The 20,000-nt window shown below is 40.1% G+C and overlaps 1 protein-coding gene across 1 annotated transcript in view; it reads right to left on the reverse strand.

The window, feature by feature from the left end:
• Positions 1 to 2,569, reverse strand: part of LOC115217250 (potassium channel subfamily K member 16-like) — an 18,482-nt gene extending 15,913 nt beyond the window's left edge. Inside the window, exon 1 of the mRNA XM_029786891.2 lies at positions 2,359 to 2,569. Within this exon, the coding sequence (XP_029642751.2) occupies positions 2,359 to 2,569 (211 nt within the window). The remainder of the gene's footprint in view (positions 1 to 2,358) is intronic.
• Positions 2,570 to 20,000: the final 17,431 nt, after the last annotated feature.

A 20,000-nucleotide genomic window follows, 5' to 3' on the forward strand; every position in this document is an offset into this window, starting at 1 on the left:
TTGGAATAGTTACCTTCTAAGGATAGTCTTTGCTCCAATGAAGATGATCCAGCCCAAAGAGTGAAGTTTTGCAAGTGGTACTTGGCAAGATTTGCAGAAGACGAACACTTGCTAACGAAGGACTGTGTGAAATTATGAAGCTACATTTAAATTAAATGGCTCAGATAAGCACCACAACTGCACCTACTGGGGAAGTGAAAACCTGCATATTATGCAGGAGCCATCATATTAATTTACCAAGAGTTACAGTATGGTGCAGTCAAAATTATTGATTAAACCATTCTTTTTTTGATGGTGCAGTGACTGGTCTTATTTACTTGAACTTGTTGTGACAATCTGCCATGCCAAGTATTCAAGCAGACTTTGAAAATATGTAGTTTTATTTCCAGCAAGATGAGGCTTTCCCACACTACCATAGTGATGTAAAGGCCTACATTGATGATATTTTGCCAAATATTGGAAGCATCTCATATATATATAAATGGTCACAAGTGGATCAATTGGATAATAAGAAAGATATGTTTTGAATGAAACCATTGATTTCCTTGTTAATCTGCAAATAAAGAATATTTATCCCCAAATGCAGAGTTGAGCACTAATTCTCACTGTTCAATTTTAGCACGCACACTCATGGTGTATTTTATAAATATGCCTGTTCAAGTATCATAATAGCATGAAACTATTAGTAACTCTTTCGGTTCTGCATCTAATTTGATATGTGTATGTGTGTGTGTGTGTATGTAATACATTCATGAAACGATCATAAGATATTTTAAACTTTTAAACTTTTTAAATAATCATACATTATATATTTATACATGTATCTATTAATACAATATTATTTTGGACGTATATCTTCTGTGATGATTTTTTTAATGTAATTTTCCTGCTCTTATTTTATAATATATAATCACTCTTATTAAATGTCTAAATACATTTAATGTCTTAGACATTTCCCTAACAATAGCACTTATTAGAAATTCAGTATATTGTATTCTTATTGAATATATTTGATTAACGATATATATATATATATATATAAAATTTAATAAGGGTAGAAATTGATATTAATAAATTAAAACCAGTGGCCCAGCATATTAAAAAATCCGAAGATTAAAATATTTTTACATACAAAATTTAAAGGACTGACCACTAAAATTGGATGGTCAATATGCTAGATATAGACGTCAAATCGCTATTTTCCACAAAGAATATGTTCTCAAATGTTTATTTGAGAATATATTCTTTGTGGAAAATAGCGATTTGACGTCTATATCTAGCATGTTGACCGTCCACTTTTTGAGTGGTCAGTCCTTTAAATTTTGTATATATATATATATAGATGACAAGTGACCGAGACCTTTGGAGATATGATGTGCTTGAGAAGACCTGGCAAGCCAAGTGAGACCGTAACTGTGGCCTATGCCAGTGCAGCATAACCAGCTCACTTAAGAGTACTCTTCAATCATTGGGCAATAAACTGCAGTTGCGAAGACCTGTTGAGTCAAGTGAAGTCATTGTCATGGCTGATGACAGTACCGCCTGATTGGCACCCATGCCGGTGGCACGTGCAAAGCACCATTTGAGCATGGTCAATGCCAGTGTCAGCCAACTGGTCCTGTGCCGGTGACACATAAAAAGCACCATTCAAGCATGTTTGATGCCTGTACCACCTGACTCTCCCTTGTGCTGGTGGCATGTAAAAAGCACCCACTACACTCTCGGTGTGGTTGGTGTTAGGAAGGGCATCCAGCTGTAGAAACTTTGCCAGACCAGATTGGAAAGCAGCCTTTAAACAACAACGATGATGATGATGATATATATATATATAAATATATATATATATAAGAATATGGTGGGGTTTGGTTCATTGGTGACCTAAACAAATTGATATGCACAGTAAGTGCTATAATTGGTCATCCGTTAGGTTCCAAGTTCACTGCTGAGACTGGAGCTAGGGATCTTCTAATATGTATATATATTTGTGCGTGTGTGATTGTGTGCGTGCATGTGTGTGTGTGTATGCAGCTAAGTCTTTGACATAATATGATGGCTAAAAACTAGTCTTCCATGAAACACATGTCTGGCCATTGGAAATATCTTGCTTGAAAGCAAGTGAGGGTTAGTGACAGGAAGAGCATCTAGCCATAGAAAACCTGCCTCAACAAACTCCACCTAACCCATGCAAGCATGGAAAATTGGACGTTAAAACAATAATGATGATGATGATGATGAATGAGAAGTATAATTTACTGATTGTTGTCAGTCTTTTTAACTATAAAAACGCAAATACACAGGTGTACCTGGTATGCTGGCAAAGAGACAGGTGTGTATGATTGAGAATAAGGTACCACTTACCAATTGTTGTAACTGTTGTTACCACAAAACAGAAAGATCCAGAAAATGTCCATCGGTTTGTCACCTGGCTGTTCCCCTGTATAACATTATATGCATAGAGAGGATCGCTGGCGATGACGTCGAGGAAACTGGCAAGTCTTTCCTTGTCAAGACAGGTGTGATTGGCTGTAACGAGAAAGGTAAATCCGTAAATAATCATTATTATTGTCATCGTTATTTTTGTCGTCATCATCGTCATCATCGTCATCTTCACCACCACACTACCATCACATCTTTATCATTACTATCACCACCACCACCACCACCACCACCACCACCTCCACCATCATCATCATCATCATCGACAGCAGCAGCAGCAGCAGCAGCCGTCCAAGAATTTGGACCTGGAGATCTCCATTTCCAGTGACTTCAAAGGCCACCTCCCAGTGGTGTCGGGCGTCAACGAAGAGCCCTCGATTACAACAAGACGACCAAAGTTTTTTTTTCCTCCCAAGGTCTGGGGTCTCCCACCCCTAAGCCCTAGACCATCATTTAATCACCCTTACCCATCTTGTTGCTTAACAACAACAACAACAACAGCAGCAGCATCATTGCCACCACCTCCACCTCCACCTCAACCACAGTTATCATCATCAACAGTAGCAGCATCACTGATACCACCACCACCACCACTACCACCCCCTCCTCCTCATCATCATCATCACCGCCATCATCTTCATGACAATGATGATGATGATGATGATGACAACACCAATATCGTCACCACCAACAACACTACTAACATTGCCACCACTGTCATCATCATCTTTTGTGTATGCTCGTTCTCTGACCAGACGTTCTCTGACCAACATATCCCTATTTGTCACAGTCCCTTAGTATCTGATATACATGTCAGTTGAGAAAACCACCAGTTTTTGCTGATTCGTATGTCAAGCGTTTTGGACATAAATATTATGGTTTCGTGTCCGCCCTGTCATAAACCACTTCACATATACGAGATATGCAAATCACTCCTTTACTCACCCTCTCTCTCTCTCTCACTGTCTCTCTCTTCCTCTCTCTCTCTCTCTCTATATATATATATATATAGTATGTTGTTTTGAGGAGAGCTCAGTACATGTTATAGAGGATATGGTATTTTTTTGTTTATTGGAACTGGAACCAAGAGTTTGCCTCTAGCCATCAGGTTCACAACACTGTGATCTTCAGGTGAGAAGATTGCCAGAAGATCTCAGCAGTGTCACACTTGAGTTGTCAGACAAACTCTCATATATGTGCACATGCACACGCGTGAGTGTGTGTCTATGTCATTATGTATGTGTTTCTCCCCACCACTTGACAACCGGTGTTGGTATGTTTATGTCCCTGTAACCTAAGTGGTTTGACAAAAGAACCTGATAGACTAAGTACCAGGCTTTCATCATCATCATCGTTTAGTGTCCGTTTTCCATGCTAGCATGGGTTGGACGGTTCAACTGGGGTCTGGGAAGCCAGAAGGCAGCACCAGGCTCCTGTCTGATCTGGCAGTGTTTCTACAGCTGGATGCCCTTCCTAATGCCAACCACTCCGCGAGTGTAGTGAGTGCTTTTTACGTGCCACCAGCACAGGTGCCACACGAGGCTGGCAAACGGCCATGATCAGATGGTGCTTTTTACGTGCCACCGGCAGGGGGGGGGGGGCAGACGAGGCTGGCATAAGAAAATAATAAGTTTAGCCGATTTCTTATCATCGTTGGCACAATAACGCCTGATATGAATTCATTACAGAAAATGCCAGCCGTGAACCAAATATGCTTTCTACTGCACACACATTTATGTTACTTTCACAATCTTCTCTCATGACTAAGTAACTCTTACTGGTCATTCAAAGAGACCCAAAACACAAGGACATTTGATATCTAACATCACGTAAAAGCTCTATTTATACCATTCATTGTTATAAATTTTATTTATGGTAAAACAGTCTTCATCTTTTTCTACACACCCGACATGCTAAAATAGGAATATTAGTATAGATATTCTTTTCTACTTTAGGCACAAGGCCTGAAACTTTGGGGTGGGGGGCAGTCAATTAGACTGACACCCCAGTACACAACTGGTACTTAATTTATTGACCCTGAAAGGATGAAAGGCAAAGTTGACCTTGGTGGAATTTGAACTCAGAATGTAAAGACAGACGAAATACTGCTAAGCATTTTGTCCAGTGTGCTAACGTTTCTGCCAGTTTGCCGCCTTATATTTTTGTATGGATATTGATGGAAAATATGGGAATATCAGTATAGATATCGATGGATATTGAGGAGTGGATAAATCATTAATCTACCGTCCTAATTATGGATGGGTATACTGGATAATGTCTAATAGATAGACAGACAGACAAATAGCTAGAAAGAGAGAGATAGATAGACAGACAAATAGCTAAGGAGAGAGAGAGAGGGAGAGGGAGAAAGAGCAAGAGATAGATAGATAGACAAACAGACAAATAGCTAGAAAGAGAGAGGGAGAGAGTGATAGATAGACAGACAGACAGACAAACAGTCAGATAAAGTGATAGATAGACAGGAAGACAGACAGACAGATAGATAGATAGCTAGAGATAGATAGATAGATAGAGAGAGAGAGAGAGAGAGAGAGGGAGAGAGAGATAGGTAGGTAGATAGATAGATAGATAGATAGATAGATAGATAGATAGAAAAAGACAGTTAGAAAGACAAACTGAGAGAGGAAAAGAGACAGAGTGCGAGAGAGAGAGCACGAGAGAGAGAGTGTGTGAGTGAGAGAGAGAGAGAGAGTGAAAATAATAGATATGTATTTAAATATATCTCTATATGGATACACACACACAGACATACACCAAAATATATGTACATATATCATTTGAAAAAAAGTGTGACCCATTAAAATAAGTCTTCCAGCTGGTGAGAAATATTTAGAAGACGCCCATTACAGCTGTAATCCAATAAGTCGCAGCCGTTTCGGAATTGATCCCATTCTGGCTGTAAACAACTCCAAGTTCTCTGATAGATTATGGGTTTTTGTTCCTTTTCAAAATATTTTAGAACAAAGGCCTTGAATTCTTGGTGTGGCTGTGTGGTAGGAAGTTTACTTCCCTACCACATGGTTCTGGGTTCAGACCCACTGCGCGTCGCCTTGGGCAAGTGTCTTCTACTATAGCCTTGGACTGACCAAGCCTTGTGAGGGAGTTTGGTTGAAGGAAACTGAAAGAAGCCTGCCATGTATATGCGTGAGTGTGTGTATATGTCTTTATGTATGTGTTTGCCCCACCTCCCACCACTTGACAACCGGTGTTGGTATGTTTATATCCCTATACAGCGAGCTTGGCAGAATCGTTAGCACGCTGGGCGAAATGCTTAGCGGTATTTCGTCTGCTGCTATGTTCTGAGTTCAAATTCCGCTGAGGTCGACTTTGCCTTTCATCCTTTAGGGGGCGATAAATTAAGTACCAGTTACACACTGGGGTCCATATAATCGACTTAATCCATTTTCCTGTCCTTGTTTGTCCTCTCTGTGTTTAGCCCCTTGTGGGTAGTAAAGAAATAGGTATTTTGTCTGTTTTTACGTTCTGAGCTCAAATTCCACCGAGGTCGACTTTGCCTTTCATAGGGTGTTGTGTTTACAATCACAAGATCATGGTTTCAATTCCCAGACCAGCAGTTTGTTGTTCTTGAACAAAACATTTCATTTCATACTGTCCCAGTCTGCTCAACTGTAAATGGGTACCCTTGTGACGGACTGGCATTCTGTTAATGGGGAATGTTGACCTGCCCACATTGACAACAGGGTGGCATCATTTGAAAGCTACAATAAACCAAGGAAGTGTACTGTGAGCAGCAGTGTATAACAATATCTGATAGTCTGTCTGATATGGTCATACAGTTTTACAATGATATTGCAACTGGTGAATGGTGAATGGTAGCATCATCATTGTTGGTTACAGGTTTTCAATGAGTCAATCACTGGTTCACTGAATTTCTGGTGCTAGAGTGTCAAGGGAGTATCTGTAAGTGGATGCAAAGCAAACATCTCAAGGGATTTCATTTGTGAAGCTTTGCTTCCTTGGTTTTCTTCCTGACGAAAGACACACTGCACACAGACCCTCCCCACACACACACAACACACATATATGATGGACTTCTTTCAGTTTCTTATTTCTTTATTGCCCACAAGGGGGCTAAACATAGAGGGGACAAACAAGGACAGACAAAAGGATTAAGTCGATTACATCCACCTCAGTGCTTAACTGGTACTTAATTTATCTACCCCGAAAGGATGAAAGGAAAAGTCGACCTCGGCGGAATTTGAACTCAGAACGTGGTGGCAGAGGAAATACAGCGTGCTAACTTTTCTTCCAGCTCACTGCCTTTGCTAACGTTTCTACCAGCTTGCCGACTTCTTTCAGTTTCTGTCTACCAAATCCTCTCACAAAGCTTTGGTTGGCCCCAGGTCTCTAGCAGAAGGCACTTGCCCATGGTGTTGCACAGTGGAACTGAACCCAGGCCCACATGGTTGGGAAGAAGGTCTCTTAACCACACAGTCACACCTGCACTTATTTATGCACACATGCATATATAGATACACACACACACACACAAACACACACATGATCTCATCCTCCCCCACACAACTTGACAACCGGTGTTGGTTTGTTTACATTCCCATAATTTATTTGTTCAGCTAAAAAGACCAATAGAGTAAGTACCAGATTTAAAAATCTAAGTGCTGCGGTTTACATGTGCAACTAAAACCCTTCAAAGTGGTGCCCCAGCATGGCCACAGTCCTCCTATAACCAAAACAAATGAAAGAGAAGATACATATAAACCAAATTATTCAATGTCTTCTTTGTTAAGACAACAGGTTGTGATATGAGGGAGATTTGACTGCTATTGCTAGCACACTGAGCGACCTTATAAAGCTCCTTCACGGCTCTTTGGACACTATGTTGACGCTATAGGCGATGATGATGATAATGATAATGATGATGATGATGATGATGACGGTGATGATGATGGTGGTGATGGTGGTGGCGGTGATGATGATGATGATGATGATGATGATGATGATGATGTTGCTGGTGATGATGGGTATAAAGAAATTCCCTTTTTGTATGAGCTTCACTCACATGTGTCGAGTAACGATAGCAGATCTGCTGGCTGTGAATGCCAGCTCACCAAGGGACCATAAGCAGCAACTATTGATCTACTTAACTCTTCTTCTATATATTTCCTCCCACAGTCCACAGTCAGACTCTCTCTTTTACTCATTCACTTGTTTCAGTCATTTGACTGTGGCCATGCTGGAGCATCGCTTTTAGTCGAGCAAATTGACCCCAGGACTTATTCTTTGTAAGCCTCTAGTACTTATTCTATCGGTCTCTTTTGCCAAACCACTAAGTTACGGGGACGTAAGCACACCAGCATTGGTTGTCTAGCGATGTTGGTGGGGACAAACACAAACACACAAACATATATACACACATACATATATATATATACATATATATGACGGGCTTCTTTCAGTTTCCATCTACCAAATCCACTCACAAGGCTTTGGTCAGCCCGAGGCTATAGTAGAAGACACTTGCCCAAGGTGCCACACAGTGGGACTGAACCAGGAACCATGTGGTTCGTAAGCAAGCTACTTACCACACAGCCACTCCTAGAGCTTTTTGTCAGCCTTTATCTATGTAAGCAACAACCCTCACCACCACTTCCATCACCCTAATTGAAAGTCTCGATAGTTATTTAGTCTTAAGTGGCAGTCATAAATAACTAAAGTATGACATAATAAAGTTGAGATAAGTATAAGCTGTCTCATAACATTCACAATGACTTACAAGAGACCGTGTTTAATCAGATTAGCTTTAAATAATAAAATTATGTTTTCTGATTTAGATACAGAGCCAGAGTTTTCTTTTTAACTCTCTAGCATTCAAACCAGCTGTATATGGCCTTAATATTCATCTTCTTTTATGTTTAAACCAGCCAAGTCCAGCTTCTTACATCTACCCCACAATAGCTTTCCTAAAATAGAGTTACATCATGGAAATCTCACAGTTATGAGATAATGCATGGCTAATTCAAAACAATGTGAATAAATAAGTAATACAACTGACAAAGTAATCTGAGTACTAAAAGATTAAAGGGAAGGATTAGTCAATATCATGTTGTGTCTGGGGTAGAGTAATTTTCTTTTTGTGCCTTGTAATTTAACACACTCAGCGATAAAATTTCCACTTATTTCTTATTTTTATTTTCCTAAAATTTTCGTTGCGTCTTGCAGCCTTTTCAATAGTTTTGACTTTGGTGAGCCCAGGGGATTATAGCAGAAGACACCCAAAGTCATAGCAGAAGACACTTACCCAAAGTGCTGTGCAATGGGATTGAACTTGAAAACTGCATGGCTAGAAAGTAACACTATTGAAAAGGTTGCAAGACGCAGCAAAAATTTTAGGAAAATATAAATAAGAAATAAGAGGAAATTTTACCGGTGAGTGTGTTACATTGTAAGGCACAAAAAGAAAATGACTCTCCCCAGACACAACAGAATATGCTTCAACACATGAACTCATATAAAGAATCTTGCAAACCAAATCCAAAAACGAAATAGTCAATGTCATTAATCCCAGTAATTTGACAGGTACCTTATTTTAAAGATCCTGGAAGGATGAAAGGTAAAGTGTTTCTCCCCACCACTTGAAAACTAGTGTTGGTATGTTTATATCCCTGTAACATAAGTGGTTTGACAAAAGAACCTGATAGACTAAGTACCAGGCTTTCATCATCATCATCATCATCGTTTAACGTCCGTTTTCCATGCTAGCATGGGTTGGACGGTTCGACCGGGGTCTGGGAAGCCAGGAGGCAGCACCAGGCTCCAGTCTGATCTGGCAGAGTTTCTACAGTTGGATGCCCTTCCTAAGGCCAACCACTCCATGAGTGTAGTGAGTGCTTTTTACGTGCCACCTGCACAGGTGCCAGACGAGGCAGGCAAACGGCCACGATCAGTTGGTGCTTTTTATGAGCCACTTGGCAGGGTTTGAACTCAGAACAGAAAGAGCCGGAAGAAAAGACACTAACAATTCTGCCAGCTTGCCACTTTATCCTTATATAATGATTGCCTCATCTGGTCAGATGATGTCCATCTCACTTTCATCCTGATTGTTCTGGTTTACTTTCATCCCATCAAGTGAGCAGATATGGCTTTTCAGGCCAGCCATGGCTCACAGGACTTTATAAAATACAAAATGACTTGTTTCTGTCATTTGACTGTACTGTGGCCATGTTGAGTAAATTGACCCCAGGACTTATTCTTTGTAAGCCTAGTACTTATTCTATCGGTCTCTTTTGCCGAACCACTAAGTTACGGGGTCGTAAACACATCAGCATCAGTTGTCAAGCGATGTTGGGGTGACAAACACAGACACACAAGCACATACACTCATACACACACAAGCACATACACTCATACACACACACATATATATATATACATATATACGATGGGCTTCTTTCAGTTTCCATTTACCAAATCCACTCACAAGGCTTTGGTTGGCCCAAGCCTATAGTAGAAGACACTTGCCCAAGGTGCCACGCAGTGGAACTGAACCCAGAACCAAGTGGTTCGTAAGCAAGCTACTTACCACACAGCCACTCCTTATCATTTTATCATCTTTTCAGCGTTGATAAAATTAGAACCAGTTGAATGCTAGGGGTCAGTATATTTGACTAACCCCACCCCATCCTTAAATTTCAGGCCTTGTGCCTATAGTAGAAAGTGTTATTAGTATCATTGCTATTGTCATTATTAATATTATTATTTAAGGGCTTCTTTAAGGCATTGAATTGGCTGGCAGAATCACTAGCATGTTAGGCAAAAATGCTTAGAATTTTGCCTCCTTTATGTTCTGAGTTCAAATTCTACTGAGGTCAACTTTACATTTTATCCTTCCTGCGTTAATAAAATCAGTACCAGTTGAGCACTGAGGTCATTGTAATTGATTTACCCCATCCCCAAAATTGCTGGCCTTGTGCCAACATTTGGAACCATTGGTAATAGTATCTCTTATCGTTTCTTTCATTTGCAATAGCAATAGTAAAAATATATGCAAAAGAAGCCAGACAAACCAGACAACAATGAAGCTATTACGATATATTAACGAACTAATCAATAGTGTCTCTGAGTAATTCCCCTTGATGATTTATTCTTTTTTTTTTTATTACTGTAATTTGTAACGGGATTTCACAGAAGTTTTTACACATCGCTGTCAAATTTCAACACAAAGCGCTCAATTTTTTTTATAAGGAAACATATGTAACTACTGACAAAGTGACATGAAACACACACACACACGCGCGCATTCAATAAATCATTATTATTCAGAGAAACAAGTGTATGCATGTCTTGTTTTATTTCTTCTGTTGACAATCCAACATGTTAGTGCTGTCATGCAAGAGAGTGTCATACACAAGAAATCATTATCCAGTGATACCATATCTAATGTAATGAGCATAGAAAATCTAATTAAAAATAGTTATGTAGTGAAGAAAAGACAATGCCAGCTCATTGACTTAATATTATTATTATTATTTTTCTTTCTTTCTTCAAATTTTCTTCCGTTTCTCGCCAAGTGTTTTCCGTACACCTAGGGGCAGAGAAGCTCATTGCATGCATTCCCAGATTACACACGCAAATTCACAGATAAAATATGTATTTAAAAAATTAATAGATAAATAAATGAATGGATGTTGTTTTCACAGCAATAATGCTCTTCTCAGTACATGAGTTGTTCCAGTTAACACGATTTTTTGCACATCCTGTAGGGATGGTAAGCCTGGTATCATTTTCAAATAGGTTTCAGTACCTTTTTTTATCATTCCTAGAGATCTTACAATCACTGGTACTGTAGTCACTTTGAGATGCCACATTTTTTCAATTTCTATTAGCAAGTCTTATAATTTCAGCAAGTATGGTAGATGACTTTAGACATGTTTCAGTCTTATTACATTTTTTCAGGAAAACACAAACTTCACCATACTTGCTGAAAGAATGAATGAACAATCACTAAGTAAGACATGAGACATTTTGGCACAGCTGTTTTGATGGCACCTATTTGGTGTGACTTATTTGAAGGTGACTTATTTGACATCAGACGTTTTAATCTGTCTGTCTCTCTTTCTCTTTCTGTGTGTGAGCATATTTTCCTATTTGTATGAGGAGAGGAAGCATGTTTATATCAGTCATATCTAATTAATGTATTGTAATTCTTTTATTATTTTACTTGAGCACCGCCTTTTAGTTGAAGAAATCGCCCCCAGGACTTATTCTTTGTAAGCCTGGTACTTATTGTATCGGTTTCTTTTGCAGAACTGCTAAGTTACAGGGATGTAAACACACCAGCATCAGTTGCCAAGTGAAGAGGGACAAACACAGACACAAAGACACACATAAATACACACACACACACATATATATATATATATATACAAAATTTAGAAGACTGACCACTAAAAGTGGACAGCCTATATGCTAAACATAGACATCAAATCGCCATTTACCACGAAGGCAATTTGACATCAATGTTTAGCATATAGACTGTCCACTTTTAGTGGTCAGTCCTTTAAATTTTATATTTATAAAATCTTTAATCTTCAGATTTTTTTAAATATGCTAAGCAACTGGTTTTAATTGATTAATATCAATTTCTACCCTTATTTAATTTCATCATCATCATCATCATCATCATTTAGCGTCCGTTTTCCATGCTAGCATGGGTTGGATGGTTTAACTGGGGTCTGTGAAGCCGGAAGGCTTCATCAGGCCCAGTCAGATTTGGCAGTGTTTCTACGGCTGGATGCCCTTCCTAACGCCAACCACTCCGCGAGTGTAGTGGGTGTTTTTTACGTGCCACCTGCACAGGTGCCAGACAGAGCTGGCACAAAGGCCACGAACGGATGGTGCTTTTACGTGTCATATATATATATATGGTGCTTTTACGTTCATATATATATATATATATATATTATATATATATATATATATATATATATATGTATGTATATATGTGTGTGTATGCTTGGCTCGAGGTTATAGCAGAAGACACTTTCCCAAGGTGCCATGCAGTGAGACTGAACCTGAAATCATGTGGTTGGAAGCAAGCTTCTTACCACATAGCCAAGCCTGTGCCTAATGTCTGTCTCTTTCTGTATGTGTGTCTTTCTCTCTGTTTATGTGTGTGATCATATTTCTCTTTATGTGTTTGAGGAGAAGGTAAGTTTTTATGTCAATCATGTTCAATCTATAAATTGTAATGTACCTCACCATTTCTCTCTCTCTCTCTCTCTCTCTCACTCTATCATTCTATCTATCTATCTATCTATCTATCTATCTATCTATCTATCTATCCATCCATCCATCCATCCATCCATCCATCCATCCATCCATCCATCCATCCATCCATCCATGCATCCATCCATCCATCCATCCATCTATCTATCTATCTATCTATCTATCTAACAGTATGTGTACTGTTCATCATCATCATCATCATCATCGTTTAACGTCCGCTTTCCATGCTAGCATGGGTTGGACGGTTCAACTGGGGTCTGGCAAGCCCGAAGGCTGCACCAGGCCAGTCAGATCTGGCAGTGTTTCTACAGCTGGATGCCCTTCCTAACGCCAACCACTCCGAGAGTGTAGTGGGTGATTTTATGTGCCACCGACACAGGTGCCAGACGAGGCTGGCAGACGGCCACGCTCGGATGGTGTTTTTTATGTGCCACCGACACAGGTGCCAGACAAGGCTGGCAGATGGCCACGCTCGGATGGTGTTTTCTTATGTGTCACCGGCACGTATATCTTTTTTTATTTCATTTATTTATTTCATCTAGTTTCAGCTCACGAGCTGTGGCCATGCTGGGGCACCGCCATTTGTTGTTGCTACATAATTTCACTTCACGAATGCTTTTTAGCAATTGACATTTGGTGCATGAGAGTTTGATGCAGCTGCCCTCATCTGCACCTCTTGCTGCGAAGTTGGTTCATCTGGGACGCCTGACAGGAAGAGGTCCAGCTTTATCTGCGAGCATTTGTGTTTGTCTCCATCGCTAAACAGTACTGGCACCAAAACAGATTCCATGTCCAGTCAGTCATGCCATATTACCAGCATCCAACGAATAACAATACCCAATTGGCTTGATTCCCTACTAAGTAGATGTACAATATCACACATGAGCAGATATGAATATTTAAGATTCTTTACTAAAGCAACCTAACGATATAGAAGCATCCCCGGCACAGTGCTTGCTATATTTGTCAATATAATTGAAATAACATCAGTCATTAAGCTAATACCTTTTCCTTATCGCATAATTATTTTTAATTAGGTTTCTAATGCTAATCATCATCATCATCATCATCATCGTTTAGCGTCCGTTTTCCGATGATGATGATGATGATGATGATTACTATTTTAACTATTTTAAATATATGAACAGACAGAAGCATGAATGAACTACGTTCAGGCAGGGCTTAGGTGATTAAGGAGTTTATTTTGCAACCATGAGGTTTGGGGTTTGGGGTTTGGGGTTTGGTGTCACTGTGAGGTATGCTGGGTAATGTCTGCTACTACAGCCTCGGGTTGACCAAAGCTTTGTGAGTGGATTTGGTTCATGGAAACACATACATACATACATATATACATACATACATACATACATACATACATGATGGCTGCCCCCTCGTTATCGAGTATGGCCATTGCACGAAGCTTAACTGTTACTGGTGCAGTGATCAAATGTGACTTTTTAGCCCAGCTAAAGATCTACAATGTCTTGTACAGAATTGGCAACTAAAGCCTTTACCGGTAATAGCCGGCTGTAGTTGTAACTGGGCTTCATGTACCTTTGCATGTCGTTTAAGTCTTCCTGCCGAATTACACTCTCTTCCACATGCCCAACAGATATGATTAGTATGGTGTCTTTCAGTCTTATTACACGTCTTCAGGGAAACACAGACAACTGGCCATGTTGTCACTCATCTGTCTCGTTCTTTGACTACGAAGATGACCCTTGAGTCCAGCTTTACTGAGGCAGGGTCTTGCACAGACACTGCATGTCAGCATCATAGGAAGACCCTTCCCATCTGGAAGTGTAACAGCGATGCCCTTCCTGACATCCCTCCTTACTTTCTCATGTGCAACTCATACATACATACATATAGACAGACAGACATATGGGGTGGGTGCTGAAAGGTTCTTGGCTTTAAGGGTATCATGAAAGGCCTGGTTGGAGGCCCAATTGTTCGAGTTCTTTTACAGGGCTTAGAGAAACTGAAGGACCACTGCAATAAGTGTGTGAATCTGAGAGGGAAATATGTTGAGTAAAATCATAATTAACTGATCCTCAAGTATTTTCTTTTGCCCAAAGCCAAGAACTTTTTAGCACCCCATATATGTAAACACACACACCCACACATGTATATCTACATATATTTTTGTGTATGTGTGTGTGCATGTCTGTCTCCTTGTCTTGACATCACACAATGGTAATAAACAAGCTTCACCCTCACAGAAACAATGTCTCATGTTTCCTAACTTCCATGAAAACATGTCTAGCTATGGGGGAATATTTCCTTGCTTGGAAACAGATGAAGATTGGTAAGAACAAGGGCATCTTGGCACAGGAAATCTGCTTCAATGAGTTCCATCTGACCGATGCTAGCTAACTAAGAGTATTAATTGTAATGAAAAGTCACTATTATACAAATAATGTTACTTTTTTTGTCCAACTGTTGAGTTATTCGTTGTTCTAAGAACTAAGGAAAATATTATTCTATTTGGAAAATGGTAGGAGTTGGCAACAGGATGAGCATTTGGTCTTAGAAAAAATTTACCTCAAGAAGGTATCATCTGACCCATGAGGGCATGGAAATGTAGATGTTAAAACAGTGATGATATTGATGATGACACAAGGTCCCACACTTTTTCTCAAGTCCTGGGACTTGTAAGCTTGGTTGCCTGGTTTCTGTGATGTATTAGTGACTGAGTTTACATATTAACCTGAATGGGACATAAGTCCATTCCAGAATTCCAGGTCAGCAATTTTTGAGGGGAGGGGCCAAATTGATGGTATTAACTCCAGCACTTGACTAGTACTTCATTTACTCAATCCTGATGGGATGAGAGGCAAACTTGACCTCGGCAGGATTTGAACTCAGCACTTGTGAAGACCTGTTGAGGCAAGTGAGGATCAGAATCGAAATCGATCAATGGAAATTGCAGATGTGTTACCAGTGCCGGTGGCATGTTGAAACTCTACTTGTGAAGACCCGTTGAGGCAAGTGAGGATCAGAATGGAAATCGATCAATGGAAATTGCAGATGTGTTACCAGTGCCGGTGGCATGTAAGAGAACCTTCCGTTTCGTGACCGTTGCCAGCACCGCCCCGTTTCGTGTCCGTTGCCAGCCTGGCCTGGCCCTTGTGCCGGTGGCACATAAAAAGCACCATCTGTTCGTGGCCGTTTGCCAGCTCTGTCTGGCACCTGTGCGGGTGGCATGTAAAAAGCACCCACTACACTCACGGAGTGGTTGGCGTTAGGAAGGGCATCCAGCCGTAGAAACACTGCCAGATTTGACTGAGCCTGATGAAGCCTTCTGGCTTCACAGACCCCAGTAGAACCGTCCAACCCATGCTAGCATGGAAAACGGACGCTAAACGATGATGATGATGATGATGACTTAAAGAACTAGAAGAAATGCTGCCTAACATTTTGCCCAACATACTAATAATTCTGCCAGTTCATCCCACACTTTGGAGAAAGAAATAGTCAATGAAATTTAGCCACAGTATCCCACTGGTTCTTAATTTATTTGTTTCAAATTTTGGCACAAGGCCAACAATTTTAGGGGAGAGTTACATCAACCCATGTGCTTAACTGATACTTATTTTACTGACCCCGAGAGGACAAAAGACAAAGTTGACCTCTGTGAAATTTGAACCCAGAATGTAAAGAAAGATGAAATGCTGTTAACCATTTTGTCCAGTATGCTATAAATTCTGCCAGCTTCACACTTTAAGGTTATCGTTTTATTAATCTGAAAAGATGAAAGCCTGAATCAATGTTGGTAGGATTTGAACTGAAGATATTAACCCTTTCGTTACCAACCCAGCTCTGGCTCTTTAGTACAGATGTCTCGTTTTCATAAGTTCTTAATTAAAATCTTCCACCAAACTTTAGTTACAAGTTATGTTCCTAACAAAAGCTGAATGATGACTAAGTTATTTTACTAAATTCTTTGTTATATTTAAAGTAATTGAAAGAAACACAGAGCATCTCAAAATAAATACAGTAATGAAAGGGTTAAGAGTTGTGGCGTGCTCCTGTAATCTAGCTACTCGGAGGCTTGGTTGGTTGGCCGGTTTGAGGATGGGAGTCCTGGTAGTCGGTCTTCTATGGCGACCGGGTGTCCGCGCTAAGCTCGGCATCAATATGGTGCTGGAGAGGGAGCTCATCAGGACCAGGTTGTCTAAGGAGGGTCGCTTCGGCCCAGAGCGGAAACGCAGCAGGCAAAAGGCCCCGTGTCGAGCAGTAGTGGGATCGCGCCTGTGAATAGTTGTCGGTTAGCAGCCTGTTCGATATAACTGAACACCAATCTAATTTTTAAATGGCAGTGCCCCAGCATGGCCACAGCTCGTGAGCTGAAACTAGAATCAATCAATCAATCAAACTAAACACTTCAAGGCCATTTGTCTTGTGCATCTCTTCCACTACAGTTGTGGTCTTAAAATCTGATTGTAAACAAAATATCCATATATTGATATTGCAAATATCCTTTCCTCAATTCAACCATGTGAAGTAAATGAAAAATCAGGCTGACACATTTCAGTGAATTTAGATCAATTTTTCAGAATTCTATGCTGCCAAGGTCGACTTTGCTTTCCGTCTTTTTTAGAGTTGATAAAATATGTACAAGTTGGGCATTGGGGTCCATATAATTGACTTATCTGCTCCCTCAAAACTGCTGGCCTTGTGCCAAAAATGTTGAAATCCTGGCATTGAATTTTGCTATTGAACTTCAAAAAAAGGCGTAAAGCAGCTGAAACTGCTTGTGATATCAGTGAAACATTTGGTGAGGAAATGACCAGTGAGTGGTCAGCTTTAAAATGGTTGAAGCAATTTCGCAGTGGAGACATGAGCCTTGAAGATCGTGAGCATAGTGGACACTCATCTGTCATCAATGACGATCAATTAAAGACCGTCATTAAGATAGATCCACGTAAAACCACTTGAAAATTGGCAAAAGAATTTCAAGTTAGCCAGAAAACTGCCTGTAACCATTTCCATGCGATTGGAAAATCAAAAAAGTCCAACAAATGGGTACCACATGATTTGAATGAAAATCAGAAAATGGTCAGGCATGAAATTTGCTCATCGCTCCTCCGTAACCAGACCAATCCATTTCTCAACAGTATTGTAACTTGTGATGAAAAGTGGATTCTGTACAATAATAAAATACGTTCTTTGCAGTGGTTGGACCAAAATGAAGAACAGAAAACCTTCCCTAAACCTGAGCTCTTCAGAAAGAAGGTTGTGGTAACTGTTTGGTGGTGTACTGCTGGATTCCTCCACTATAACTTTTTAAAGCCCAGAAAAACCATTACCGCAGAAACATATCGCCATGAAATTGCCAAAATGAATGTAAAACTGTTACTCATCCATCCCAGACAGGTCAACAGAAGACAGCGCCAATCATTCTTGAGGACAATGCTTAACTACACATTTCACTAATGATGTTCCAGAAGTTGAAGGGAACTTGGCCACAAAGTTCTTCCCTACCCAGCTTATTCCCCAGACTTTTCTCCTTCTGGCTACCACTTTTACAAGCACCTTGATGGTTTCTTGCGAGAGAAGGAGTTCAAAAATCAAGCTGAGGCTGAAAGTACATTCAAGGAGTTCATGAGCTCCAGAAGCCCATACTTTTGTGTTACCGGAATAAACAAACTTGTAACTCATTGGCAAAAATGTGTTGATTGCAATGGTACCCACTTTGATGAATAAAATTTCTGCTTTTTTTTAAAATATATCGTGATGAATTTCATGTTATAAAACGTTGCTTGCGTTTTACTCAGCTTGATATTTATACTTCATGATTTATAATGAATATTTAAAAAAAATTTTTCATCCATCCTTAATAAGAACACGCATGATGAAACAAGAATAAAGAATAATGACAGATAGAAAGAAACATGTTGGGACAGTTTCATCATTGACTATTCACCTGACGAATCGAAAACAACACCTGGTTTTCAATGAGAAAAACAAGCCATGAACATGCAATAAATAAACATGATGAAACATGGATTTCAAAATATGTATATATCAGGCACAGGAGTGGCTGTGTGGTAAGTAGCTTGCTTACCAGCCACATGGTTCTGGGTTCAGTCCCACTGCATGGCACCTTGGGCAAGTGTCTTCTACTATAGCCTCGGGACGACCAAAGCCTTGTGAGTGGATTTGGTAGACGGAAACTCAAAGAAGCCCGTCGTATATATGTATATATATATATATGCGTGTCTGTGTGTGTGTGTCTGTGTTTGTCCCCCTAGCATTGCTTGACAACCGATGCTGGTGTGTTTATGTCCCCGTCACTTAGCGGTTCGGCAAAAGAGACCGATAGAATAAGTACTGGGCTTACAAAAGAATAAGTCCCGGGGTCGAGTTGCTCGATTAAAGGCGGTGCTCCAGCATGGCCGCAGTCAAATGACTGAAACAAGTAAAAGAGTAAAAGAGTAAAGAGATATACAACAGAAACAGTGTTAGTAACATTGAGTTGCTGTCACCATTGATGGCAGTGCCCCAGCATGGGAACGAGACGTTTTTGTGCCACCAATTTAGCATCGTTGATCTGATGCTGACTTATTTGACACCAGGCATTTTAATATTTCTCTCATTCTCTCTCTGTGTCTCTGTCTTCCTTTCTTGCTCTCTCTTTCTCTCTCTCTATCTATTTATCTCTGTCTGTCTGTTTCTCTCTTTCTCTCTCTCCCTTTCTCTTTTTCTCTCTCTCTCTCTCTTTATATATGTAAACCTATTTCTCTTTCTGTGTATGAAGAGAAAGGAAAGTGTTTCTATCTATCATTTTTAATTAATAAATTGTAATGTCTCTCATTCTCTCTTCCACTCTCTCTCTCTCTCTCTCTCTCTCTCTCTCTCTCTCTCTCTCTTGCTCTTCTGCTTTCTCTCTCTCTTTCTCTCTTCCGCTCTCTCCCACTTTCTCTATCCGTACGTGAGTATTTCTGCTCGCGCATAGAGGTCTCCAGTACCAAAAAGTCCCATCACCAAAACCATTTCAATGTCCAATTAGCTGTACCAAATTGCCAGTATTCAAACAGCCATGCCTTATTGTGTCTTTCTGTTCTAGCATGGTTGTAGCTGTACTAATTTACAAATACTACAGAAGTAAAAAGACAACTGATGCTAGTAGATTGATGTATCTTCATAAAGTGCACAGCATGCAGAAGAATGACTAACTTCAGGTGAAATTTGAGAGACAGACATGTGGACAGCTCAGATAGAGCCAGCCTACGTATGCATACCTTCCCTTCTTGGGACACAAAACTCTACTT

The sequence above is a fragment of the Octopus sinensis genome, linkage group LG11 (assembly GCF_006345805.1).
Source record: "Octopus sinensis linkage group LG11, ASM634580v1, whole genome shotgun sequence".
NCBI classification, from domain to species: Eukaryota; Metazoa; Mollusca; class Cephalopoda; order Octopoda; family Octopodidae; genus Octopus; species Octopus sinensis.